General features: G+C 31.5%; 2 protein-coding genes across 2 annotated transcripts; both read right to left on the reverse strand.

Moving 5' to 3' along the window:
* Nucleotides 1–103: 103 nt before the first annotated feature.
* Nucleotides 104–21,854, reverse strand: LOC140747547 (anoctamin-4). The gene is given in 24 exon segments (XM_073080057.1): nt 104–447; nt 833–1,307; nt 1,563–1,708; nt 1,814–1,892; nt 1,987–2,097; nt 2,811–2,928; nt 3,288–3,375; nt 3,534–3,661; nt 3,865–4,073; nt 4,176–4,319; nt 4,413–4,568; nt 5,310–5,436; nt 5,648–5,744; nt 5,831–5,997; nt 6,102–6,217; nt 6,327–6,410; nt 6,584–6,683; nt 7,177–7,290; nt 7,421–7,620; nt 7,999–8,156; nt 19,430–20,345; nt 20,516–20,635; nt 20,957–21,113; nt 21,518–21,854. Coding segments are annotated over 23 exon segments (3,819 nt in total). The 5' UTR covers nt 21,682–21,854; the 3' UTR covers nt 104–447; nt 833–1,187.
* LOC140747402 (anoctamin-3-like) lies at nt 8,560–18,980 on the reverse strand (the record flags this gene model as incomplete). Its single annotated transcript, XM_073079836.1, has 20 exons — nt 8,560–8,906; nt 9,280–9,380; nt 9,497–9,584; nt 9,920–10,018; nt 10,310–10,427; nt 10,857–10,944; nt 11,021–11,130; nt 11,257–11,423; nt 11,627–11,767; nt 12,472–12,624; nt 12,788–12,914; nt 13,266–13,356; nt 16,067–16,248; nt 16,480–16,595; nt 17,045–17,128; nt 17,257–17,356; nt 17,683–17,796; nt 18,226–18,426; nt 18,643–18,667; nt 18,800–18,980. Coding segments are annotated over 20 exons (2,412 nt in total), but the record flags the coding sequence as incomplete, so codon positions are not given.
* Nucleotides 21,855–21,915: the final 61 nt, after the last annotated feature.

Consider the following 21,915-nt stretch of genomic DNA (forward strand, 5'->3'; position numbering starts at 1 on the left):
TAATATTTCTCCTACTGGAATAGAGCAGTGACAAAAGAGTTTATTTACGATGTGAACTAATGTGAATAATAAATCTATGGGATAAGATTAAAATTAAACAAGGTTTAATTATTAAGAACTGTAATAAAAATAACAGAGGCACTGTACAACAATGGTAGGTTACGTGTCGAGATCGTACGTTTCGTGAGTAGAAGTCGTAAAAATCAATACACGAAATTAAAATGTTTCCAAAAGCATATCCATTTTTAGGGATCTGTGCCCAAAGGGTAAAAACGGAATCCTATTACTAAGCCTATTACTTTACGTATCAATGCCCTTTTTCCGATATTAAAAAATCATCTTCTAGAAAATGCTGTGAGCATGTAACGCTTCATTTTGTTGGAAACCAACTAATTCTGCCCGTGGCGTTTATCCATTTCTCCTTACTAGGTGGCATCTTTAGGAAACCTAAAATTGTTTTAATGAAGGTTACTGACCCATAAACCCAAGTAATCGAAAAAAAAATGATATGTGTCGATACCTCGGTACTGCGGTGATACGCAAATTACTATATTATTTAATATATAGATATTTGCCGCCAAATACAAATTTTAGATTAATTTTCTAAATAAAATATTTTTATTTTTGTAATATATATCTATAAAAAATATATATTCACCTCATCACTAATCGAGTAGCGTGGAATTTTCTAGACATTTTGGTATAATGGAATCAATTCAAAATGAACTTTATTACAAAGCTGTGAGGTAGATTTTAGCGTAACTCTGTGTGAAATTATTGATGAGTTTGATATATCAATATTTTTGAAAAAAATAAATAAATTTGTACGCACCGATGGTACGAAATACCTCCATTTTTAAGTTTCTTCCATCTGCTATAATTTTCACATTCTAAAATCTCACAATATGGCATAATTATTTATTTTACAGAATTTGACAAGCGTATGTCTCAGACTGATGTTCAAACACGATTAGACTCGATTGATCGATTGAAGGCAAGAGAGAGTAACACCGCCTAGTAGTGGAATCCGCGCCGCGCCTACTTTGCACTTCCACTTGTTTTTTCTGTTCCATGGGTGTAACTAAGTACCTACTTCACTGATCTACATAGACTACTTATTTGACCTTATATTCAGAACACTTACTAAGTCCAAAAGCCACTTAATTAAACAATTAACAATGTAGTCTTTAGTTATATACATTGTAGGCATCTTTAATCTTGTTTTCCACAAGCAAAGTTTCTTTTATTTCACTAGGGTGAGATGGAATTAAGTAGTAGAATAAAACCACTATACACACTAGAACATGCTAAAAATAAAAACAATTAATAGTTAAGTAAATATCTGGAAATGCTACATGTCATTGTACGTTAGGCAGTTAAGGTATTATGATTAGTGGTAACCTTGCCAAATCGACGGAGTCCGAATGGTCGACGAAGAAACAAATCTGGACACTGACTCGTTAAGAAAAAAATTGTCTGAGTAAGATTTAGATTGCAGGTCCATAGATATTTCCTACATAACAGCACTAGTGTGAATGATTCACATATTCAATTCAACTAACCTCATAAAGATAGACGAATAAGGTCTCATAAAATCTTATCTTGCTTAATTCGTATTTAACGGTAAACTCAGGTTTTTTATAGAATGAATGACTATCATAAATTGTTTTTTCTTCTTCTTTTATTTTGGGAGCATCAGCTAACAACCCTAAAATAAAGATATTTAAAACTCGTAAGTTATATTCTGCTCCGTGTAACCTAATCTATGGGTGTAACGAAGGCGGAATTTTCATTTCTCAAGACAATTAGTTACCTGGGAAGTAGCAGACACTTGGAATTTCACCTTTATATGATTTAATTTCATCTCCCAATTCTTCTGATTCATAATAATACTAAAATAGTTATATAAAAAGTGAACATCGTGTAAACTTTTAATTAATTTATGTCATTTATTAGTTATCATCCATCTAATATTTCTTGGCTTACCTTAGTTGGGAAACTAACAAGTGTGTAATTTAAATATCCAGTCATACTCCCAAATTCGGTAAAATAATAAAGCCGTAAGACAGTTCTCGTATCCCTCACTATCGTGAATGCCTGAAATGTATCATTATGCGAATGGATAGTTAAGTAGATAGTGTTATTGTAGGTAACTACGTATAGTCTGATTCATAATTAGGTGTCCAAAATGTAAACAAACAAATGTCACTGTCAAAACTAACAAGAAACAAAAACTTTAACAAACTCAACAAAAAACTAAAACTTTACAATTATTCACAATTTAACAAACGCGCTGTGAAAACGATAATACATTCGAGTTAGATTACAATCACGAAAATGAGTAACATCAGCTACGAAACTTAAAAATGACGGCACAAGAAATGTTTTGGGTTCCGATTGTGTTACCATTATCACATTTTAATTTTCTACCATAAACCTTGTTTTTATTATTATTACTGTATGGAACGAAATTGAGGTAATATAAATATTAGAAAATGTGAATTCATCTTAATTTATTTAGATTATTATTTTATTATTGTTGTATTAATTGAATATTGTCCAAAATAAGAAACTACCATTTGTAACGTATTTTCTTGATAGGTCAACTCCTTTGTTTACATTTTGGACCCCTAATTATGAATCAGACTATAGTTAATAAGGGTAATAATATTTTTGTTACTGTCCTTACTACTTATTCTAGGCGGCATTCTAGTTCCTGTTCGCACGTACTTCGTTCTACTTGCCTAGTAGATAATAGGCATAATAATATATATATACGGAATTGAACGGTAATAGGCATGAGAACTTACATTACTCAGAATAGCCAAGAAGGAGATAAATTTAAATACACCAGTCCAAGCCCCAAGACCCGATCTTCTTAACAGCAATGGTCGTCGACTACTCAGCAAGAATAAGTGAGCATGGTGTCTAAATATTAACAAAATATTTTTAATATCAAAATAAAATAAATACCTTACAGCCGAACACAAAACCTCTCCAACATGTCTACTTATGCCTTCCACGGATCTAATCAGGAAGACAGAGTTCAGATAGAAGAAAAAAATAGAAGTGGCTTTTTAGAATTTTTATCGTCCACATTTTCGAAGATTTACTCAAAGTTTGCTTATTTAAAATTCAAATATTTGTATTTTTCAACAGTTGCCAACAGAATAAAATTAATGGATGCGCAAATCATTACATACCTCTATTTCGAATCAATTTTAGCAAATCGATTACCAATTATCAAAGAATTAAAGGGTTTGGTTTAGAGATTGGTCAATAAATACCTTATATTCCAAATATTGATCAACAGTGCAAAAAGTGGTGCTAGAGGAAAGGCTGCTACAAATAAGGTCACCAAACCAAATTGTTGCGCTGAAAGTTATATCAACAATATTTTTTTTCAGTTTCTCCATTTTCACTTTACCGTCGTGATTGTGGATTTTTAAAATATGATGATGATTTTTTAACGACGATTGAAGGAGAAATAGCCACAGATAATTAGGTAAAGATATCATCAGTAGGCAAATTACCCAGCGTGTTAAATTTTTCCATCATCAATTCTTCAGTTACTGGGTTTAACCTGTATTCACGTTCCCAACAAGGAATAGATTCATTTTCTACTTCCTTGTCTAGTTTTTGATTGTAATCTGTTCTTAAACTGTCAAAAAATTAAAATTTAACCTTTGTAGGAAGAAAGTAACACCCATTATTACATTATTCATGAACAATCTATCCATTTTTGGCTTACTACAAATTATCAAATTTCAATATCTGGTAGGCATAAATTCATGATTGATATTATGATAATATGATTGATGATTTTGGCAAGACAGCTAATGCATTTTTTTTTTAAATTCGTACCTTGTAAAATAATCAAAAATCCTGAACATAATCTGCTTTAGGAACAAAACAACTAAAAGCAAGGTCCATAGTTCATTGATGCAAGAAAATGGTCCACAGTTTCTTTTGAAAATGGTCAAGCCTTGTACCCATTCTAAAAATTCTTCATAAAGGAAAGTCCGTGGTATGTAAGATAAATCTGAGTTAATGGGCAACAAAAAATATAAACCCTGAAAACATTAAATAAATTGAATTCCATTTATATTCATCCCAGGATAGATAAAATAAGTTCAAATATTTATAGAAAAGCATTAAAATATTATCGTTCTTACTTTTAACCAAGCTGTATACAAGATAATTGAAAATGTAAAGGCAAATGTGTACCCAAATAACTTGATAACGAGTGATCGCTCGTACGAAATGTAAGTCCTATGATTCTCAAAGTTTACTAAATAATATGATACAATGTGGCAAATCTGTGAAAAAGAATTATTTCTTATTTCAGTTTTTTAAATCGGTGGTACGTAAACATTTCATAACTAAAATAAAAATACGTCATATGTTAATACCTTCTCCAATATTATAATATGTAGGACATATATGATTTTAAATATTGCAAGGAATCCAAGTTCATGTTTCTTTGTTTTATAATCTTCTGAAAACGCGGACCATAATTGGTCCTTACACCACAATGATAGAGCAATAAAAAATACTATTCCTGCAATCTAAAAACTTTTATTACCTATTTAAGTAGTCCTATTTATAATGAGTTATGTAATGAATAATTCAATGAGAGTATAGCGTCCTTAGGACTAAGTAGGTCTGTCCCTTTAGTTCCGGGACCAGAATAGGCCTACGGTATCCCCTGCCTGTATTAAGAGGCGACTAAAAGGGGCTTCCGGGGTTTCGGGCGGCAAGAGTGGGAGCTCGAACCGGCTCGAATCCTTCCCGACCAGCGACCCCGGGATGGACGGCGGTATGTGTGGTCGCATATCGTCGTATATAACAGACGTTGTGGCGAGCGGTATGCTCAACTGGGCGGAGCCCGACGGGGCAACGCGGTAAGAGTACTCCGGTTGCGTTCCTCTGAAGATCTCGCTTTACGCAGCGCCGAGGACGGTCACCGGCGGGGTTTTAGTGCGGTAAGAATCCCACATAACTTTGTGTCGCTCCCACGGCACCGGGTACCTTTCGAAGGTTTCCCCCTCAAAAACAAAAAAGGACTAAGAAGGTCGCTTCATATGTAAATCAGCCAACATCCACATCCTTCCACTAAAACGCAAGAACTGATTCACTTTAGAAATAGGCGTGGCGGTGGTATCTCTCCGGTCTAACCATACCACGTTTCAAATGTATGAAATAAAAAGGAGACTATGCCAGGGAGTTGTCAACAATCAATAATAATATGATCTTACTTATTTAACTGTGTTAAAATAGGTACAAAAACGACTTAAACGTATACTTACACAAAGAAGCAAAATAAACTTCGTAATGATCAAATGCAGGGTCTTTCGGATCCCACTTTCATAAAATTTGATTATACCTGTTCTCTTAGAAATTCCCACATCACGATCGTCTATCTCGAATTCCGGTCTAGAAATTAATTTAATGTAGCAATAAGAAAAATAATCTTTAGGTAGAAGTCATAAATTAACTACTGATGCGTACTAAAAATTTAATTAATTTTAAATTTATTAATGAAATAATTGTTGATTCAATAAATAAATGAAATAAATGGATTTATTTAGCAATTGATTGAAATCTTTTATTGATTGATTTACTATTGAATGCTTTTCTCAATTACCTTATAGTTCGTTGAAAAATTGCATTATGTCTGTCTAATTCCCACATCCAATTCCAATAGTGTTCTTTTCGTTTCCAAAATATAACGAACAAAGTAGCTGGAACATTTAATTTCATTTAAATACTTATCTACGTATCATAAACGTTCTTACTTATAATCTTTTACTGACAAAAGTATACTAACCCCATAAAACAATAAAAATAGAGAAGAAAAATGTGAATGGATTGTCTAAAAATATGTTTAGGGAAACCATGTCACAATAATCTGTTAACTTTCTGAATGGACAAATATTGAACTTTTCGCATTCTGGACAAATCCATATATTTTCATCTGCATCGCATGTATCACTTCTGAAAAGACATGTTAATCAATAATTTGATAATTATATTCAAACTATTTAATGCTACACCGATGTCTTAAGATATTATTAGTTTGTGTTTCAGTAGGTACTTACTTTAGAGTTTCATCCGTGGTATCGAAAATTTCAAGAAATGTAGTTATGATACCGGCTAATGCAGCGACTGCTAGGGCTTGGTTATAAAACCCATAAAATCCGAAGTAGAAGCCCATCTGAAAAGAAAAACCTTTATAACCTAAGTTGCAAATAGATTACAACAAAGTACTAAGTAATAAGCTTTTGTTTTGTATCTGATGGGAACTAATAAAGTGTACTACATACCCTTGGTCCAAAGTACTCATGAATTAGATCAAGAGGTTGTACTTTGAAAAGGTTTTTTAATCCAACCCAGTTATAACATAATATCTAGAAAGTAAGAAGATTTTTATTAGGTAACTTATGCTCGTTATTAATAACCAATCTGTTGATCGAAAAAGATCATTGGCAGGCGAAAATTGCTTGATATTAATGGGCGTTATTCATAAGCTCAAATTCATATGTATACATATATTTTCAAAATTGGTGAAGTGCCTACTCACTTGACGAGCACTAACTTGAGACATCTCTTGATTAGGAAGAAAAAAATAGGGTCCGTCGTGAAGGGCGTATGCATCCAGAATGATCTTCTTTTTTATTAGCCTGGACGTATAATTAAATTAAATGGCCAATATACAAAAGATATGTACGAGTATACTGTATTCAAAACAACGCAATGGTCTAACCGTATGCTTATTTCGTAAGAGTCAGATGAACGTATCTACATTTTGTCAATTTTACAGGAGAGCAAAAATAGTGTGAAAATTCGCCACTTCAAACTTTACCAGATTATTAATAGAGATAATATACAGTAGTTGAAATAAAAATATTCAATATAGCGTTACGTCGTTTTGCCATTTCATACAAGACTACATTGTGGATCGTTTTGTGAAAAGAAACCATTTTTGATTTTTTGTACATACGTTCATCTGACTCTTACACCGCAATTTGTATGATACCAAACATGTACCATACATATATAACTATAATAAGTCTTGGACACTATACCGAACAGGAATTGGAACGAATTGACCCAAAAGGAATAAGAACAGGTTGGACATTAAGGTAATATTGTTTAAAACCAATGAGGTCTTACCTGGTTAACCCCAAATAATTCTGATGGGTACCAAAAGGCAATAGAAGGAGTATCTTGTAAACTATAAGACTTCGTTCAGCGTTGGAGTAAAAGAGAGGTTCTTGATAATTATTTCTATATCATGCGAAACTGAATATGAGACTTTTAATAAACGAAAGAAACCATTAAATTGAAAGTCATTAAGTACTTAAATTCAAAAGATGTAAAGGAATATCTCGTTGTGTTTTCTAATTTCCATGCATACCTGATAAGTTTTATCCATTCTTTTTCATTTTGAATTTTCGTGAAAGCAAAAATATTTTCCATGAGTGTTCGTTTTGGGATAATAAAATCTACTCTACTGTTCTTAAAATGGCTCGTAACATTGAACAACTTTCCATACTCTTCCAAAACTGAATCGGGAGCATGAATTTTTATGAACGTTAAATTTTGATGACAAGACATCTGAAATACACGATCCGATTTTGAAGATGTAGACCTTGAGACTCGAAAATTATTTAAGGCAATAATGAACGGTTAAATAAAATTTAAAAGTAAATGACTAGTAATCATCATCATCAACACTTTACTGTCCCACTGCTAGGTCTCCTCTCAGAATGAGAAGGATTAGGCCATAGTCCACCGCGCTGGCCAAGTGCGTATTAACCAAAGCCAAACGTATAAGCCAAAACTCTTAGGTATACAGGTTTCCTCACGATGTTTTCCTTCACCGTTTAAGCAAGCGATAATTAATTTATAATACGCACATAATTTTTAAATCAGAGTGGGATTTGACCCTCGGACCCCTCGACCGAGAGGCCAAAAAAACGCGTCTCTACGTACCACACCGTTCTCAGTTTCAATTTGAAGTCCCGTTTTAACGATGTTTGTGAAGAAATCGATTTTCATATCATCTATTACAGGCGTACTAGGCTTTTGTATTACCAGTACCACATCTATACGTCTCAGACCATCCCTGAATGTTCCTGTGAATACATTTTCTAACAATGGGACCTAAAACGGATGGACGGATTGATTCAGATTCTATTTTAGTTTTAACAACTATTCTGTTTCGATTCAGATTTTTTTTTTTTGGTAGTGGAAAACGTCCTTACTTACTTTTCTTATGACATCATTAGCCTCGGTGCCCTTATTAACATACATTGAATACTCTTGCGTTACTCGCATAGAAAGGATATTATTACTGAGCTCTTCTTGTAGGTACTGGCTATAATAACCAACAAAGATATTATTAAAAATATCCCAAATATATGTAAAAAGAACGAGTTGGAAATAATTTTCAACGCTTTATTAATACTTTTTCTGAGTTCAATATAATTATGTTTATCTAAGAAGATCAACAGAAAATCAAATACCTCATTCTGTCTGCCTCGTCCTACCTTGAAAAATCTTGCATAAAGTTAAACAGTACTATAAAATAATGAAGAATAAATATAACGTATTCTTTATTATAGCTTCCTTAAAAAGTAGTCAAAATAAACAAATATGACATTTTGACTTCCTCAAAGACAGTTGACATGAATAGACATAAAAACTAAACTTCTTCCATAATCAAAAAAGAAAAAAGAAGGAAGGACGGAAGGATCTTCTTTGTGGATATTCTGCTATTTTATTTTTTCAATTCTTCTACGGCTTTTAATTTTCTCCTCTATTGCAATAGTGTCGGATACGTCTCTGGGATGACTGGGGATCGCGCAGTGAAGTATGATCATCAATAACAATGCTACATGCTGGAAAAAGATAGTAAATTTGAATTATACTTTCTTTGACTTGAAAATTAAATAAGCTAATGATAAAATTCAATCCAGTTCATTACAACCGTTTGGTAGAAACAAATTAGTTACAGAGTAGGTACCTATATAAAAATCTCTGGTTTAATATTATTTGATTTGTATGAAGACAATAGTAATCATTGTTTAATCTATTTGTAAGAGGTAATCTTTCAAATGAGTACTATATTAATTTTAATGAATTTTGTGAGCAAAGATACAGGACTATAAAAGAAATAGCAAAATAAAATATAGATAAATAATAAAAGATATAATATCGGACGTGAATTTCAAATAGAATTTATTAAATATTAAAAAAACGACGTAAAGTTACCTCCACTTCCAACATTAATAAGTGTTTGTCGTATTTGGTTCGCCAAAACCTTTCTATTGGATAATATTCACCATCAAGGTTTTTGGATCGAAACCTTAATCCTGTAAAATTATACGTAAAAGAAGCGAAATACGATAAATATGTAGCATTGATAACATTAGGTACTTGCTAAAAATTAGCAAGTATCTAATGTTAGTAATAAAAGCTTTTTTTTTACCAGGAAACAGACACTCGGCTGGAACAAAGCCCTCGTAATTTTCCAGGGCTTCCGCTGGGGATCCAGGGCCTGTTACTTTTTTATAGTCCTGAAACATAAGCCTTGTTAGGTACTAATGCTATATAGTAACATATTTCTATAGTCTTAACTCTTATCTATTTCTACCTCAGGAATACAAATTGGTTAAGTACCTCTTTGTTCTATTACTCTGTTCTGTATGAATATTTACTTTCTTATCTACCTACTTAAAACGTCCGTTGTTATTAAAATCGATATACAATTCTTGCCTACAAAATTTTGTCTAGGTAGGTACTACAAATTGTCAATTTATATCTACGACTACCGATCAAAATAAAACTTTCGATGAAAATTAAATCAACCTATCCAGGTTGATTTTATTAAGGGCGTAAAGGAAAAATATACCTCTGTAACAAATGTTCCCATGCTAGACATAAAATAACTTGTCACATTATCCGTGCGTGTATAGTGAAGCATTGTGGTCATCCAAGTCATTGCCACAGTCTAGAAATAAAATTTATATCTTTGAAAAGTATCACAAAATATGATTTAAGTTTGTAATTTGTTATCTCTACTATGGCTGAAATGAGTTTTATGATAACTATGATAGAATTTTTTACTAAGCACTAATTTCTCTTTCCAAAAGCCTGAAAAGTACTCTATCCAAATAATTAAAACGGTTGCAACACAGGAATACTAGACAAACATCAATCAGTGCAGTACAGATAGAAGATAATTAAAAGTAAAGGTAAAGAAAAGGCAAAAGAAAAGATACTTCTCTTATAGAAGAATTACATTGAAACAAGGCACAGTGTAGACGATTGCAAACATAATTTTGAGCCAGATATGTTGACTCGTCGGTTGTCGCAGAAGGGGTCGTCGACTGCCCACTAAAAATAGACGAGCCTCATATCTAAAAACAAGAAGGAAGCAAAGAAAAACTTATAAGCATTTAAGGCGTCCAAAATATTAAAGCGGATTAAATAACAAATGTCGCGTATTTAAAGTATAATTTTACGGCAATAAATGGTAAAGTACATGAACATGCTTACGATAAAATAATGTGAGAGAGAATAATGAAGCAAATAAATTTTGTTATAAGTATACGATATTTTAATTAATAGCAGTAAATCATAGCAACTTGCAGTAAGTAAGTTCTGAACACATAGTTATTAACGTTAGATACAGTAGAATAGATTCTCTCTAGTTTAGGATTTGCCTTTAAGAAGGAGCAAGATCAAGCTTCCAATAGGAACTAGCAGTTAAGTGTGAGTCGGTTACTCATATACTTACTCAAGAACTTAACAAAACCAATGTTAAAATTAGTCACGGAGTATTTTACCTGATGTTTAAGATTCCACTTATGAAAAGTAGAACCGGAATCAGTGGAAATATAGTGCCAAATAATCCGACCAGTGTAAACTTCAACACTAAAACAAAAATATTAAGACAAGGGCAAAACTACTTTGAAAGAATGTAGCAAATGAACTATATGCACAAAATTACCTAAATCGCAAAATTTCTCAATCAGGACGGATTCTGTTAAAGGCTGTAATAGATATTCTCTCTCCCAACAAGGTAAATTACGCGTTGAAGAAGAGAAGTCGGTTTTTATACTGTAAATGCGTGATAAAAGTCATAATTTACATTTTAAAATATCAAATTAAGCGTAGAAAAGGAATAAATGTAAAATGGGCAATCAAATAAAGGAATTTATATTCTGATATATGACGTAAACTTACTTTAAAAAGACAGCAGGAAGTTTATTAATGTATTCTTTAAACAAAATGGTTACAACAAGCGCTACACATAATTCGTCCAAGCAGCTTTCAGGACCACAATTTACCATACCGATCCCGATAAACATATACCAGCGACTTTTGTCCGACGGATATGTGTACAGTACATTCTGGCATAACAAAAATATAAAATCAATTTATCTGCTTAGTAATAAATCTGCTTATAAAGTCGCGAATAAGCATGTCAAAAGAGTATTAAAAGGAGCATATCGGAACAGGAAATAGGAAATAATAAAGCGCTCGTTCAAAAAGGGTGCTAAAAAGAAAAGTATGTACGTAACTGATCTATACAAATATAGATTTAGGTACTTACCAAAAAATAATAAGATATCAATCGTGAAAAATAACAATTAAACCCAAAACCAAATAATTTTATTATTAAAGAAGATTCAAATGAATTATTTGTCTTGTGATTTTCAAAACGTGTTAGCTGATATGACAAACTGCGAGAAACCTGTAAAATAAAATGTAAAACATTAAGCGTACATTATGCGCAGCAAATTCTACCAAGGAGAAGGTTGAATATGTCGTCTTTTGACAATAGGTCGGCAAATGAAATACGTTTTGCCGCCTCATAAAGCCCCTCTTACCGGAGGCTCCCATTAATTTTGCCGCACAGAAAGCAAGCCGGCAAAATATCCTTCATATAAAAATCAATTTGTCACATTTTCCACCCTACTTTCCACGCCTTACGGCACGAGACACATCTCATTATTACATTAGATATAATCTAAAAGAACTAAAACTAATATAGTAGTATTCTAGGCACGAAAATAAGTGTAAACATACAGGTGCGAAACTCGAATGAAGGAACGGGGAGATTCATCTTCATTCCGCGGCGTACGTGCGCGCGCCTAACACTGCTGAGTTAGGCGCTGCTGTGTTCCGTTTTGAAGGATGTGGTAAGGGAGACAGACTTCTCCGAGGCGTACCAACTTAGTCCTCAGAGGTAGCGGAGCGTCTGTGACCGACCTCAGGTAGGAATTTAATCCTATCTGGGGTTGATTACAGATGTCCATGGGCGGCAGTAGCCACTTACCATCAGGTGGACTGCATGCTCGTCTGCTACTCCTATACTATTAATAACAATTATTAACAATACTATAATTAAATAATTTGAATATTATTACTAATACTATAAAAAAAGAATGTACTTACGATTTGTAATATGTTCATGATAAAGACATTGATACTCGTTACTGTGATTACTGCCAAATAATCTCTCCACGCTTTGTTTATTTTATAGAACTCAGCGGACAGCAGATATTTCCAGACATGGAGAATAATGGCTATTGCCATAACTAACAGGACCTTCAATAGGATAAAAAGCCTTTACTAATAACACAAATATATTTTTATTTGAAATAGGTAAATTTTTGTTGTTGTTAGGTATCGTTTTAGCTGTAACTCGATTGTAACTTATTCCTGTGCTATCGATTACTATTACAAAATACTTAGGTACCTACTAACTTACCCACATGACTAAAGCGGATACTGTAAGAAGTAACCGAAAAGTCCTTATACTTATACTGTCTGTATCAGTTACAATACCAGTAAGTTTTGATGTCTTTATATTATTAACGTCGGTTTGAAATTCTGATCTGAAAACAAACTAAAATGAACTAAGTATTTAAAGGGTTACTTTAAATAACCCCAAATTATATCGCACAAAATGTTGTAGTTTTGCGAAAATTGTTTCAAATTTCTTAAAGTGTTATCTAATCTAGAACAAATGGTGTTTCGATTTTATAAGCCCTAAAACAAGTTATAATTAATTATTTTTAAATTCTCCTGAACTCGTGAATCTCGTAATGTCACACATAGATAAAACACTTCCAAATATACTTGACTACTATCGCACTTACGTAGGCATAAAATAGCAACTAGCGTTTATTAATTTTATAATTAAAATTGATCTTGATATATACCGATTTACATATACAAACACTTACCTGGTAGCTTTTATTGAATCTGTCTTGTCATATTCCCATAACCAAGAAAGATAATTTTTCCTCCGCCGCCATAACAATATAAACAATATCGCTGAAACAATAAGCAGAGTCAAAGTAAAATTATACGAATTGCAACTGTTGAGATAAATCCTTGACGTTCATTATTCGTACTTAGGTATTCAGAATCCCGAATTCAGATTTCTGTTAAATCTCGGTTGAAAATATTGATTCCCGGTAGGTCTTAAATATTATACAGGTGTTGTTATATATTAGTGTGTGGATTTATAGTACAAAATTTTCCATAGTTAATATAGAAAATCACCCTATTCGTTTAAAAACGTCTTCCACGTATAGACCAGTGCCGATAATTTTTGAAACCAAAAAAAATTACAGTAGGATGAAACCCATTAGAAAAGGAGGGGAATATGATCAAAATGAAAGGAAAAATAAATTACAGACGATCCGAGTTCGGGAAGTGGAGGGGGTGAGTTTTTAAGGGTAAAAAATGGTTTATCTTGATTTCCGGCAAAACTACAAGTCCTATGGAAAAAAGTTAAATGGCAAAGTTGTAGGTAATAAAAAGATCTACAACTTTTGTATTTGCAATTTTTTCACATAACCTCAAAATTTTGGTGAAAAATTCAAAAAACCAAGTTTTTGGTTTTTTATTTATATCTTTTTCAAAAAAATTTTTTTTTCTACGAAATTTGGTGAAAACTTACCTTATTATGTCCCAAATACACTGTAATTTATTTGATTAAAAATATTTATTTTTTCGCCTTATTTTAACTTTATATCAAAAAAGCACCCTAATTTTCAATCGAAAATTCTGACGTCAAAATATCAGCTTTTTTCAAAAAGTTTGGCGGCTTTTAGTTCGTTGAAATATCTACTTTCTGATGGTGTAAAAAAAAATATACATTACTATAGGAAATGTTCTCAGAAAATGCAAAAAATTGAAAAAAACTCAAATTCGAAAAATTTTTTTAATCATTATGTACAATTTCATCAAAAAAATGTGATTGCTGCAATTTTTTTTAAGTTAAAAAGTTAATTAATTTCATTCGAATTACATTCATGTCATAGAAAATCTCATACAATATAAATATACATGTAAATCGTACTATTGAATTTAGATACTTAATTCTGATTACGTTATTCATTATATTTTTTTTTTCAAAAACGTTAATCTTGTTATTTATAATACCTTATCTGAACTTCTAATCAGTTATTCATTAGTTTTTGTCTCTTTGAAGGCATTTCTTCATCGTTAGATTCGACAAACCTTTCCAACTCTAGTTGATCGTCGAAATCTTCAAGACCATAATCTTCGTCTCGAATGTTATTACCAGTCTGCATTGGTTCTTCATCCACAATTTCATCTGAATCATTTACTTCCTCGTAGATTTTTTCTTCCATATTGGAGCAACTTTCAGAACCCTGACAATTAGTGCATAAATTTGTGCATTTTAAACCATGTTTTCGGCAGCCACATTTTAAACTGTTACATCCAGTTTCACAGCTGCAGCAAATAGTTTTGAGCAATACTTCCGGAATTAAATCCTTTTCTGTAAATTTGGGCATAATGCCACGCTGATGCTGCTTCCAGCCCCAATCTGTTGCTGTCAATTCGTTACCCAACCAAGTTTGAAGCTGATAATATGCTCTGTAACAGTGTTTCGGCCAGTTCAGTCCGAAATACTGAACACATACTATTTATGAAAGAAAATATTACTATTTTTATTTTAAAGTTGATTAATATAGATAAAAATACAGATATTATTTACCTTGCTATGTAGATTCCAAACGATTTTTTGAATAAAGTAAATTTCTCACAATTCACTTAGAATAACTCAGCCTGCACGTGTATTTTTAAAAACGATGTTGTACACTGCTCTGTATCTCGAATACTGGCTAACGGTTTTTACAGCTGCTACGAAATAGCAGGTATGTAGTAAGGCCCAGACCCTCCTAGGTCCGTCCCCACTTCTCTATGAAATAACTGACAATGGGCTAAAATTTACCGAAGGTCACTCAGGTATATAAATTATCTTAAAACAGCAATAAATAGGCATCTACAAATATTATTTAAAAAAAAAATTTCGAATTTGAGTTTTTTTCAATTTTTTGCATTTTCTGAGAACATTTCCTATAGTAATGTATATTTTTTTTTACACCATCAGAAAGTAGATATTTCAACGAACAAAAAGCCGCCAAACTTTTTGAAAAAAGCTGATATTTTGACGTCAGAATTTTCGATTGAAAATTAGGGTGCTTTTTTGATATAAAGTTAAAATAAGGCGAAAAAATAAATATTTTTAATCAAATAAATTACAGTGTATTTGGGACATAATAAGGTAAGTTTTCACCAAATTTCGTAGAAAAAAAAATTTTTTTGAAAAAGATATAAATAAAAAACCAAAAACTTGGTTTTTTGAATTTTTCACCAAAATTTTGAGGTTATGTGAAAAAATTGCAAATACAAAAGTTGTAGATCTTTTTATTATCTACAACTTTGCCATTTAACTTTTTTCCATAGGACTTGTAGTTTTGCCGGAAATCAAGATAAACCATTTTTTACCCTTAAAAACTCACCCCCTCCACTTCCCGAACTCGGATCGTCTGTAATTTATTTTTCCTTTCATTTTGATCATATTTCCCTCCTTTTCTAATGGGTTTCATCCTACTGTAATTTTTTTTCATTTTTTACCATTTTTAAAGGTATCGGCACTGGTCTAGTAATACTTATGTACATATCGGATAACAACTGTAATATATAGATATTACAAGTTCATACTTACCCCATAAGCTGATTAAAATACAGTGTATCATGGTCCACGGATTATCGATGAAATTTATTATAGTAACTTTAGCACAAAAATCTGTTAGATTACGAAACGGACATACGTTAAAGTCCCAACATAGCGGACACACCTTTTTAATATTGTCAGAATTTGTACTATTTTCTTTACAGGCTTCCTCACTAAAAAAAAACATAAGTATCATGAAACGCAGTTGATTTCAAGCAAAATGCTTTAGGAATTTTAAACCAGTGCGTACCTACATAATAAGCATTAATCAGTAAAAAAATGGATTTCATGATTCATATATTGAACTACCATAATAAAAATTATAATTTTCTTTTATTATTATAGAACACTGCAAATAATTTTCTTATTATCATATACTTATTATTTATCAATCACCTACTTACATTACTCCGTCATCGTCAATATCGTATAAACCTTCAATAGTTATATAAACACCCAGTGCCATAGCAAATATCAGAGCGATATTAAAAAATTCATAACATGCGAAGTAAAATGCTACCTGAAATATTTTATTGCTTTATGAATGTAGTTACAAAACTAACTTTATAAAACAGGTGGTAGAAGTTGTTTGGTAGAGGTGGTTTGGTGGTAGAATCCTTTGTGGTTCGACTCCGGCAGTACCATCGCCACGCCCATTTCTACCTAATTCTTACTTATTGTTACGTTAACTCAGTCTACTACAGCAAACGGAACAGAATAATGGATTGAGTAAACGTAACGTAAAATTGTGGGATGTTTTGAAAACTCATGGTAAGGGTACTGTGCTGTATGGCGTTGGTCACCCGTCCCAGATCTCCATGGACGGTTGTGAATATTCCATTGGGTGGAATCCAAGCTCGTTTGCTAATCCATTCTTATAAAAAAGAAAAATAACGAGAATCTTTTTTCTGTTTTAAATTAAAACAATGCTATTACAGGTAGATTATTTATAAATAATATGTAGTTTACTTTCTCTCCAAGATATTCCCGTATCAAGTGTAATGGTTGTCTTTTGAAGATATTTCTCTTCCCCACCCAGTTGTAAAAAAGAACCTGGAATTTATAATTAAGATATAGATGTAGATATATTTTTGCAATGTTTAAAACTCGAGCATTTCACAAAGTATTTCTTATGTTAGTGGAATAATTCATAAAACACAGATTTTATAAAGAATATTTACCTGCCTGCTGTTAAGTTTAATCGGAATTTGGTTTCGTGGAAAAAAATAAGGACCGTCATGCAACGCATACGCATCAACTATGATGTTTCTTTCAATTAATCTGTAACATTTTAGGAGCAAAACCCACATTTATAAAAAATACATTAATATAAATTAGAATAACTTTAGAACATAAGTAGATACTTAGCTAACTATATAAAAGGTAACTTATTTCGTTTATATAAAAAGATCAACGGGGAAGCGTATTCCTCATCCGTTAAAATCATTAAAAAAAAAATATTACTTGCAATAGAATTTTATCTTTGAAATTGTTGCTTTCAATAATAAAATTATTGTTAACAATCATATAATGCTTAGAATAGAACCTCTATATTACACAACATTTTTCATGTCTGTGCGTCTTTAAGATCGCAAGTCGCAACAAACCTTTCTAATCCAACAAAGTTACCATTATTCCCAAACGGTAATGAAAGGAGAATATGATAAACAATTGTACTTCTTTCCACGTTTGAATAATTAAGTGGGCCGGGATAATATTTTCTGCAACAAATAGTATATATAGTAGTAATGTATAGTATACTCATAGATTAGTAAAGATACTTCGCCGCCTTGATATTGAATGAAGCCACAAACGGCTTATTTTAGTAAGTTCTTTTTTTTAATTCTTGACAAATAAAAATATTTTTAGATAAAATTTACGAATAAATAACTAAACTGCGTAATGTACGTAATAAATAAATAATTATTTCAAATATTTTAGGGACATTTTAGCATGGAGACGTGGCAAAACTTTTTTACGCAACTATTTGAATTCTCAAAACTGGGTACATTTTCTTGTTAGGAGTGAGTAATCTTTTCTAATCTATGAGTATACTATAATTTAGAAAAAATAGTTCAATCAACCATGATGATACCCAACTATTCTAATAAATGATACATTAATTTGGTGTAAATAATTCTAGCACTGACCTAACGGTTTTAATTAACTGTTTTTCGGATTTCATGCCTAAAAGATTTTGGTGCGGGTTAATAAATTGATTATGGATTTCCTTAAAATACTTTCGAACATTATAATAAATGCCGTATTCTTCAATAAGGGCATTGGGTGCGTGAATTTTAATGAATCTTAACTTTGCATGATGTCGATTCTGAAACGTTTTAATTTTATTACTCACAAAATAATGAAAGAAAAAAAAATTCAGCTACTAATTGAACAGAGGTTAGTTCCCAGAACACTTTGTCCATAGATATAGGATGTCATAGCGAAAAAATTCTAAGTCTAAGTAAATGACTTTGTCGCCCATCCAAATAATTAGGCCGGCTAAAAAACAACAGAATTTTCACAAATAACGGTTAACACTTCTAAATGTAGACACATTGTTTTACTTATCTCCATCACTACATGTTGTGGCTATAAATAAACGATGCAAACATTGCATTTAAATTTGGCTCCCACTTGGAATTAAAATCTTATACAAATTGTATAAATATGCAGTTATGTTGGTGCTCTCATCGATAAATATTTTTAGTTATTCAGTAAAACCTACCACAGCTGCTTCTACTTCAATTTCAAGTCCAATTTTGATCACATTAATTAGGAAATCAACCTTAATTTTATCGATTTTTTCTTCATAGTTCCCTTCTTCCATTACTAAAACAATATCTATCCGTTTCTTTCCGTCGCTAAAGAAACCTGTCAATTCTACATCCTGTAATATTTGAATATTATAAAATTATGAGAATAAATTATTGAAAATATTTGGAAGTAGGCAAAGCATTGAAATAAAACCAATTAATTTTTTTGCAAACATATTAACAAAATATATTTACACAAAAATAAGCACCTTATTTTCCATGTAGAATATTATTTACTCTTGTATAAATGATAATAAATCCAATATTATTATTATAAAATAATATTTACAATATTTTATTATGAAAAGCTAAGTTACAATCAGGTGTCAATAATTCTTGTATATTGATGCTGTCACGTATATTTTTTAAAATAATGTTTAACGAAAATTCACTTTACAAGGTTCCGAAATATTATTTTAATAAGTAACTGTAATGAGGTAGAAAATTATAATATGAAAATTGTACTTAAGAATATTATTTCAAGTATAATGACCTTACAACTAGGTTCTAGCTACTTCTAACATTTTCTCTATGTCACAAATTTTTTCGCGTGGTTTCCCTACTTTTTTGCCTTGTTCAGTCTCATACTTGTCTATATTTTCCCAACCCCTCCAATCAACAATGTTATTATTATTCTTTAATATGATCTTCTTGACTTCTTCAAATCCACCTTTTAAGCTATTTGTATCACTTGTATTTAAATCTTCACAAATTGTCTTTGCTACTTGAAAAGCATTACCCATAGTATGTAATATTACCCCTACAGGGCCTGTTCCCAACCATCCAGCAACATACATCTTTGCTAAGCCTTTCGAGTCCTTTTGATTTATACGACCTCTATCATTAATTAATACACCATTATTATTAAACACTAAATTACTATCTACTTTAATACTCTTATAACCTATACTTCGGAATGCTAAACTACAGTTTATGGTCTCTTTCATATCTGTAGGAACACATCTTTGTTCTTCTACCTTATCACCTTCTAATTTATTACAAATTAATTCAATTCCAGTCAAATCTTTATTCTCATTGACAATAAACTTATTTGGACTTCTAAAAAATAGAGGCTTAAAGGTTTTGTCTTTAGTGTCTGATACTGACTGTTCATTTAAAGACTTTAGCATGAGTTCAGTCAATCTTTTCCTTGGTCTAGCAAGACTTGCAACAACATCTTTAACTCCAGCAAAATCTTCTTGCCTCCAAACAGTTGTGCAACTTTTGAGCTTAAGTTGTTCTCTGAGTTCTTTGATTGTAAATGCAACTTGTAATGGTCCTCTTCTACCAACAAAGTACAATTCTTTCAGTTTTGATTCAGCTAAGGTATTTAACGCATGCTCAGTGATGTCAGTTTTTCTCAGTTCATCAATAGGTGATAGTAATATTCTAGCCACATCTAAGGCTACATTACCTTGTCCTAGAATGGCTGCAGAGTGGCCTGATAAATCAACCTGAAAAGTCATTTTATTTTACTATAGTATTTCAAATATTTTATTTTTATTTTATATTTTACATATTGCTTGGCTTAGAACAACAAAATCGAAAATGCCTTTTTATCCCAAATATTTGTTAAATGGTGTACATTATGTTAATAGTAAATGTAATATTGATCTTTTCTTACTTTAAGGTCGTTATCTCTAGGCAGACCATTATACCAGCCTACAAAGTTGCGTGCAGCAATAATGTTTTTTCCATTTTCATTTTCAATCCCTAAAACTTTATCTTCTTCAGCACCATAAGTCTGGAATTAAATATAATTTCCTTGACGTTATTTGGTAACTGTAAAATATGGGAGAAAGGACCTGAATTGTACAAATACTTCAATTTTCTTCTCAACACAATGTTAACAGCCAAAATGGATCAATAATTAAAGAACTATTGCATAAAACAAACGATTGCTCAAGAAAGATTGATTGAGTTGAAAAATCTGGTAGAATTTTTCGCTATTTGATTACAGTATCATCATTGCCACATATTTTTTGTTAAAGTAATGTGGATTACATCTTTTTTAGTATTTCTATTAAAAGCTCTTTTTTAAAGGCACAATGGAAATATTATTTACCAACAGTACAGCATCATAATGTTCTTGTAATTGAGCAAGGTTTACATCTCTTCCAAGTTCTATATTGCCATAAAAGTTCACATTGTTTTGTTGAGCTACTTTTGTGAACTGATTTATAACATTTTTCACTTCAGGATGGTCGGGAGCCACTCCATATCTGAAAATATATTGAATCTTTTTTAAATATATGTAAATAAGACTGTTAGTTAGACCTAAATATCTTTAAACCATAGGAGTGTATAAAAAAATGACATTTTCTGGTTAATAAGATAATTTCTTTCCATATTTGTCAATATGTAATGTCTCAATGGAACATAATGATAGGATAATTAACATTTAAGAAAACAATGAAAAAAATCTAACGGTATCAGTATCATTATCTCAGATGAATTAATGATGATTTTGAAAAATTAAATACTTCATAAGACGAATGCCATGCTACATAAATTTATGATAATTTACAGATCGCATTTACACAAACAAGATGTTTGTAAGTAATTCGTTAAACAGAACACTACTTATTACTTATTACAAAAGTTGTTTCATAATTAATGAACTTACCTTATGAGTCCAAAAGGTACAGGTAGTTTTTCTAATATGTCCACATTAACATTTGGTAAGTGTTTAGTGATATGCATAGCAGCATAAAAGCCCGCGGGACCAGCGCCAACAATACAAACATGAGGAATTCTTTTAGAAATCGAACACAATAATCGCGCGGTCATGTTGCCACAGTTGTGTTATCAACACAAAAACGATATACAAATGTTTAAGGATCCGTTGCAATGTTTATGAAACAGCTCCGAGCATTATTTATTTATTTATTCGCGGTATTTTATAAATAAAACATCGAAACATCTGATGTACAGTACAGACTTGTGATGAGATGTGACCTCAATTGTCAAAACAAAATGCTAATCAGCTGATTGTCATAAATTGACGTATTTTTTAAATTTTGT

This window comes from Epargyreus clarus, unplaced genomic scaffold (assembly GCF_041222505.1).
Source record: "Epargyreus clarus isolate Ecla_fem2 unplaced genomic scaffold, WU_Ecla_fem_2.2 ptg000014l, whole genome shotgun sequence".
NCBI lineage: Eukaryota > Metazoa > Arthropoda > Insecta > Lepidoptera > Hesperiidae > Epargyreus > Epargyreus clarus.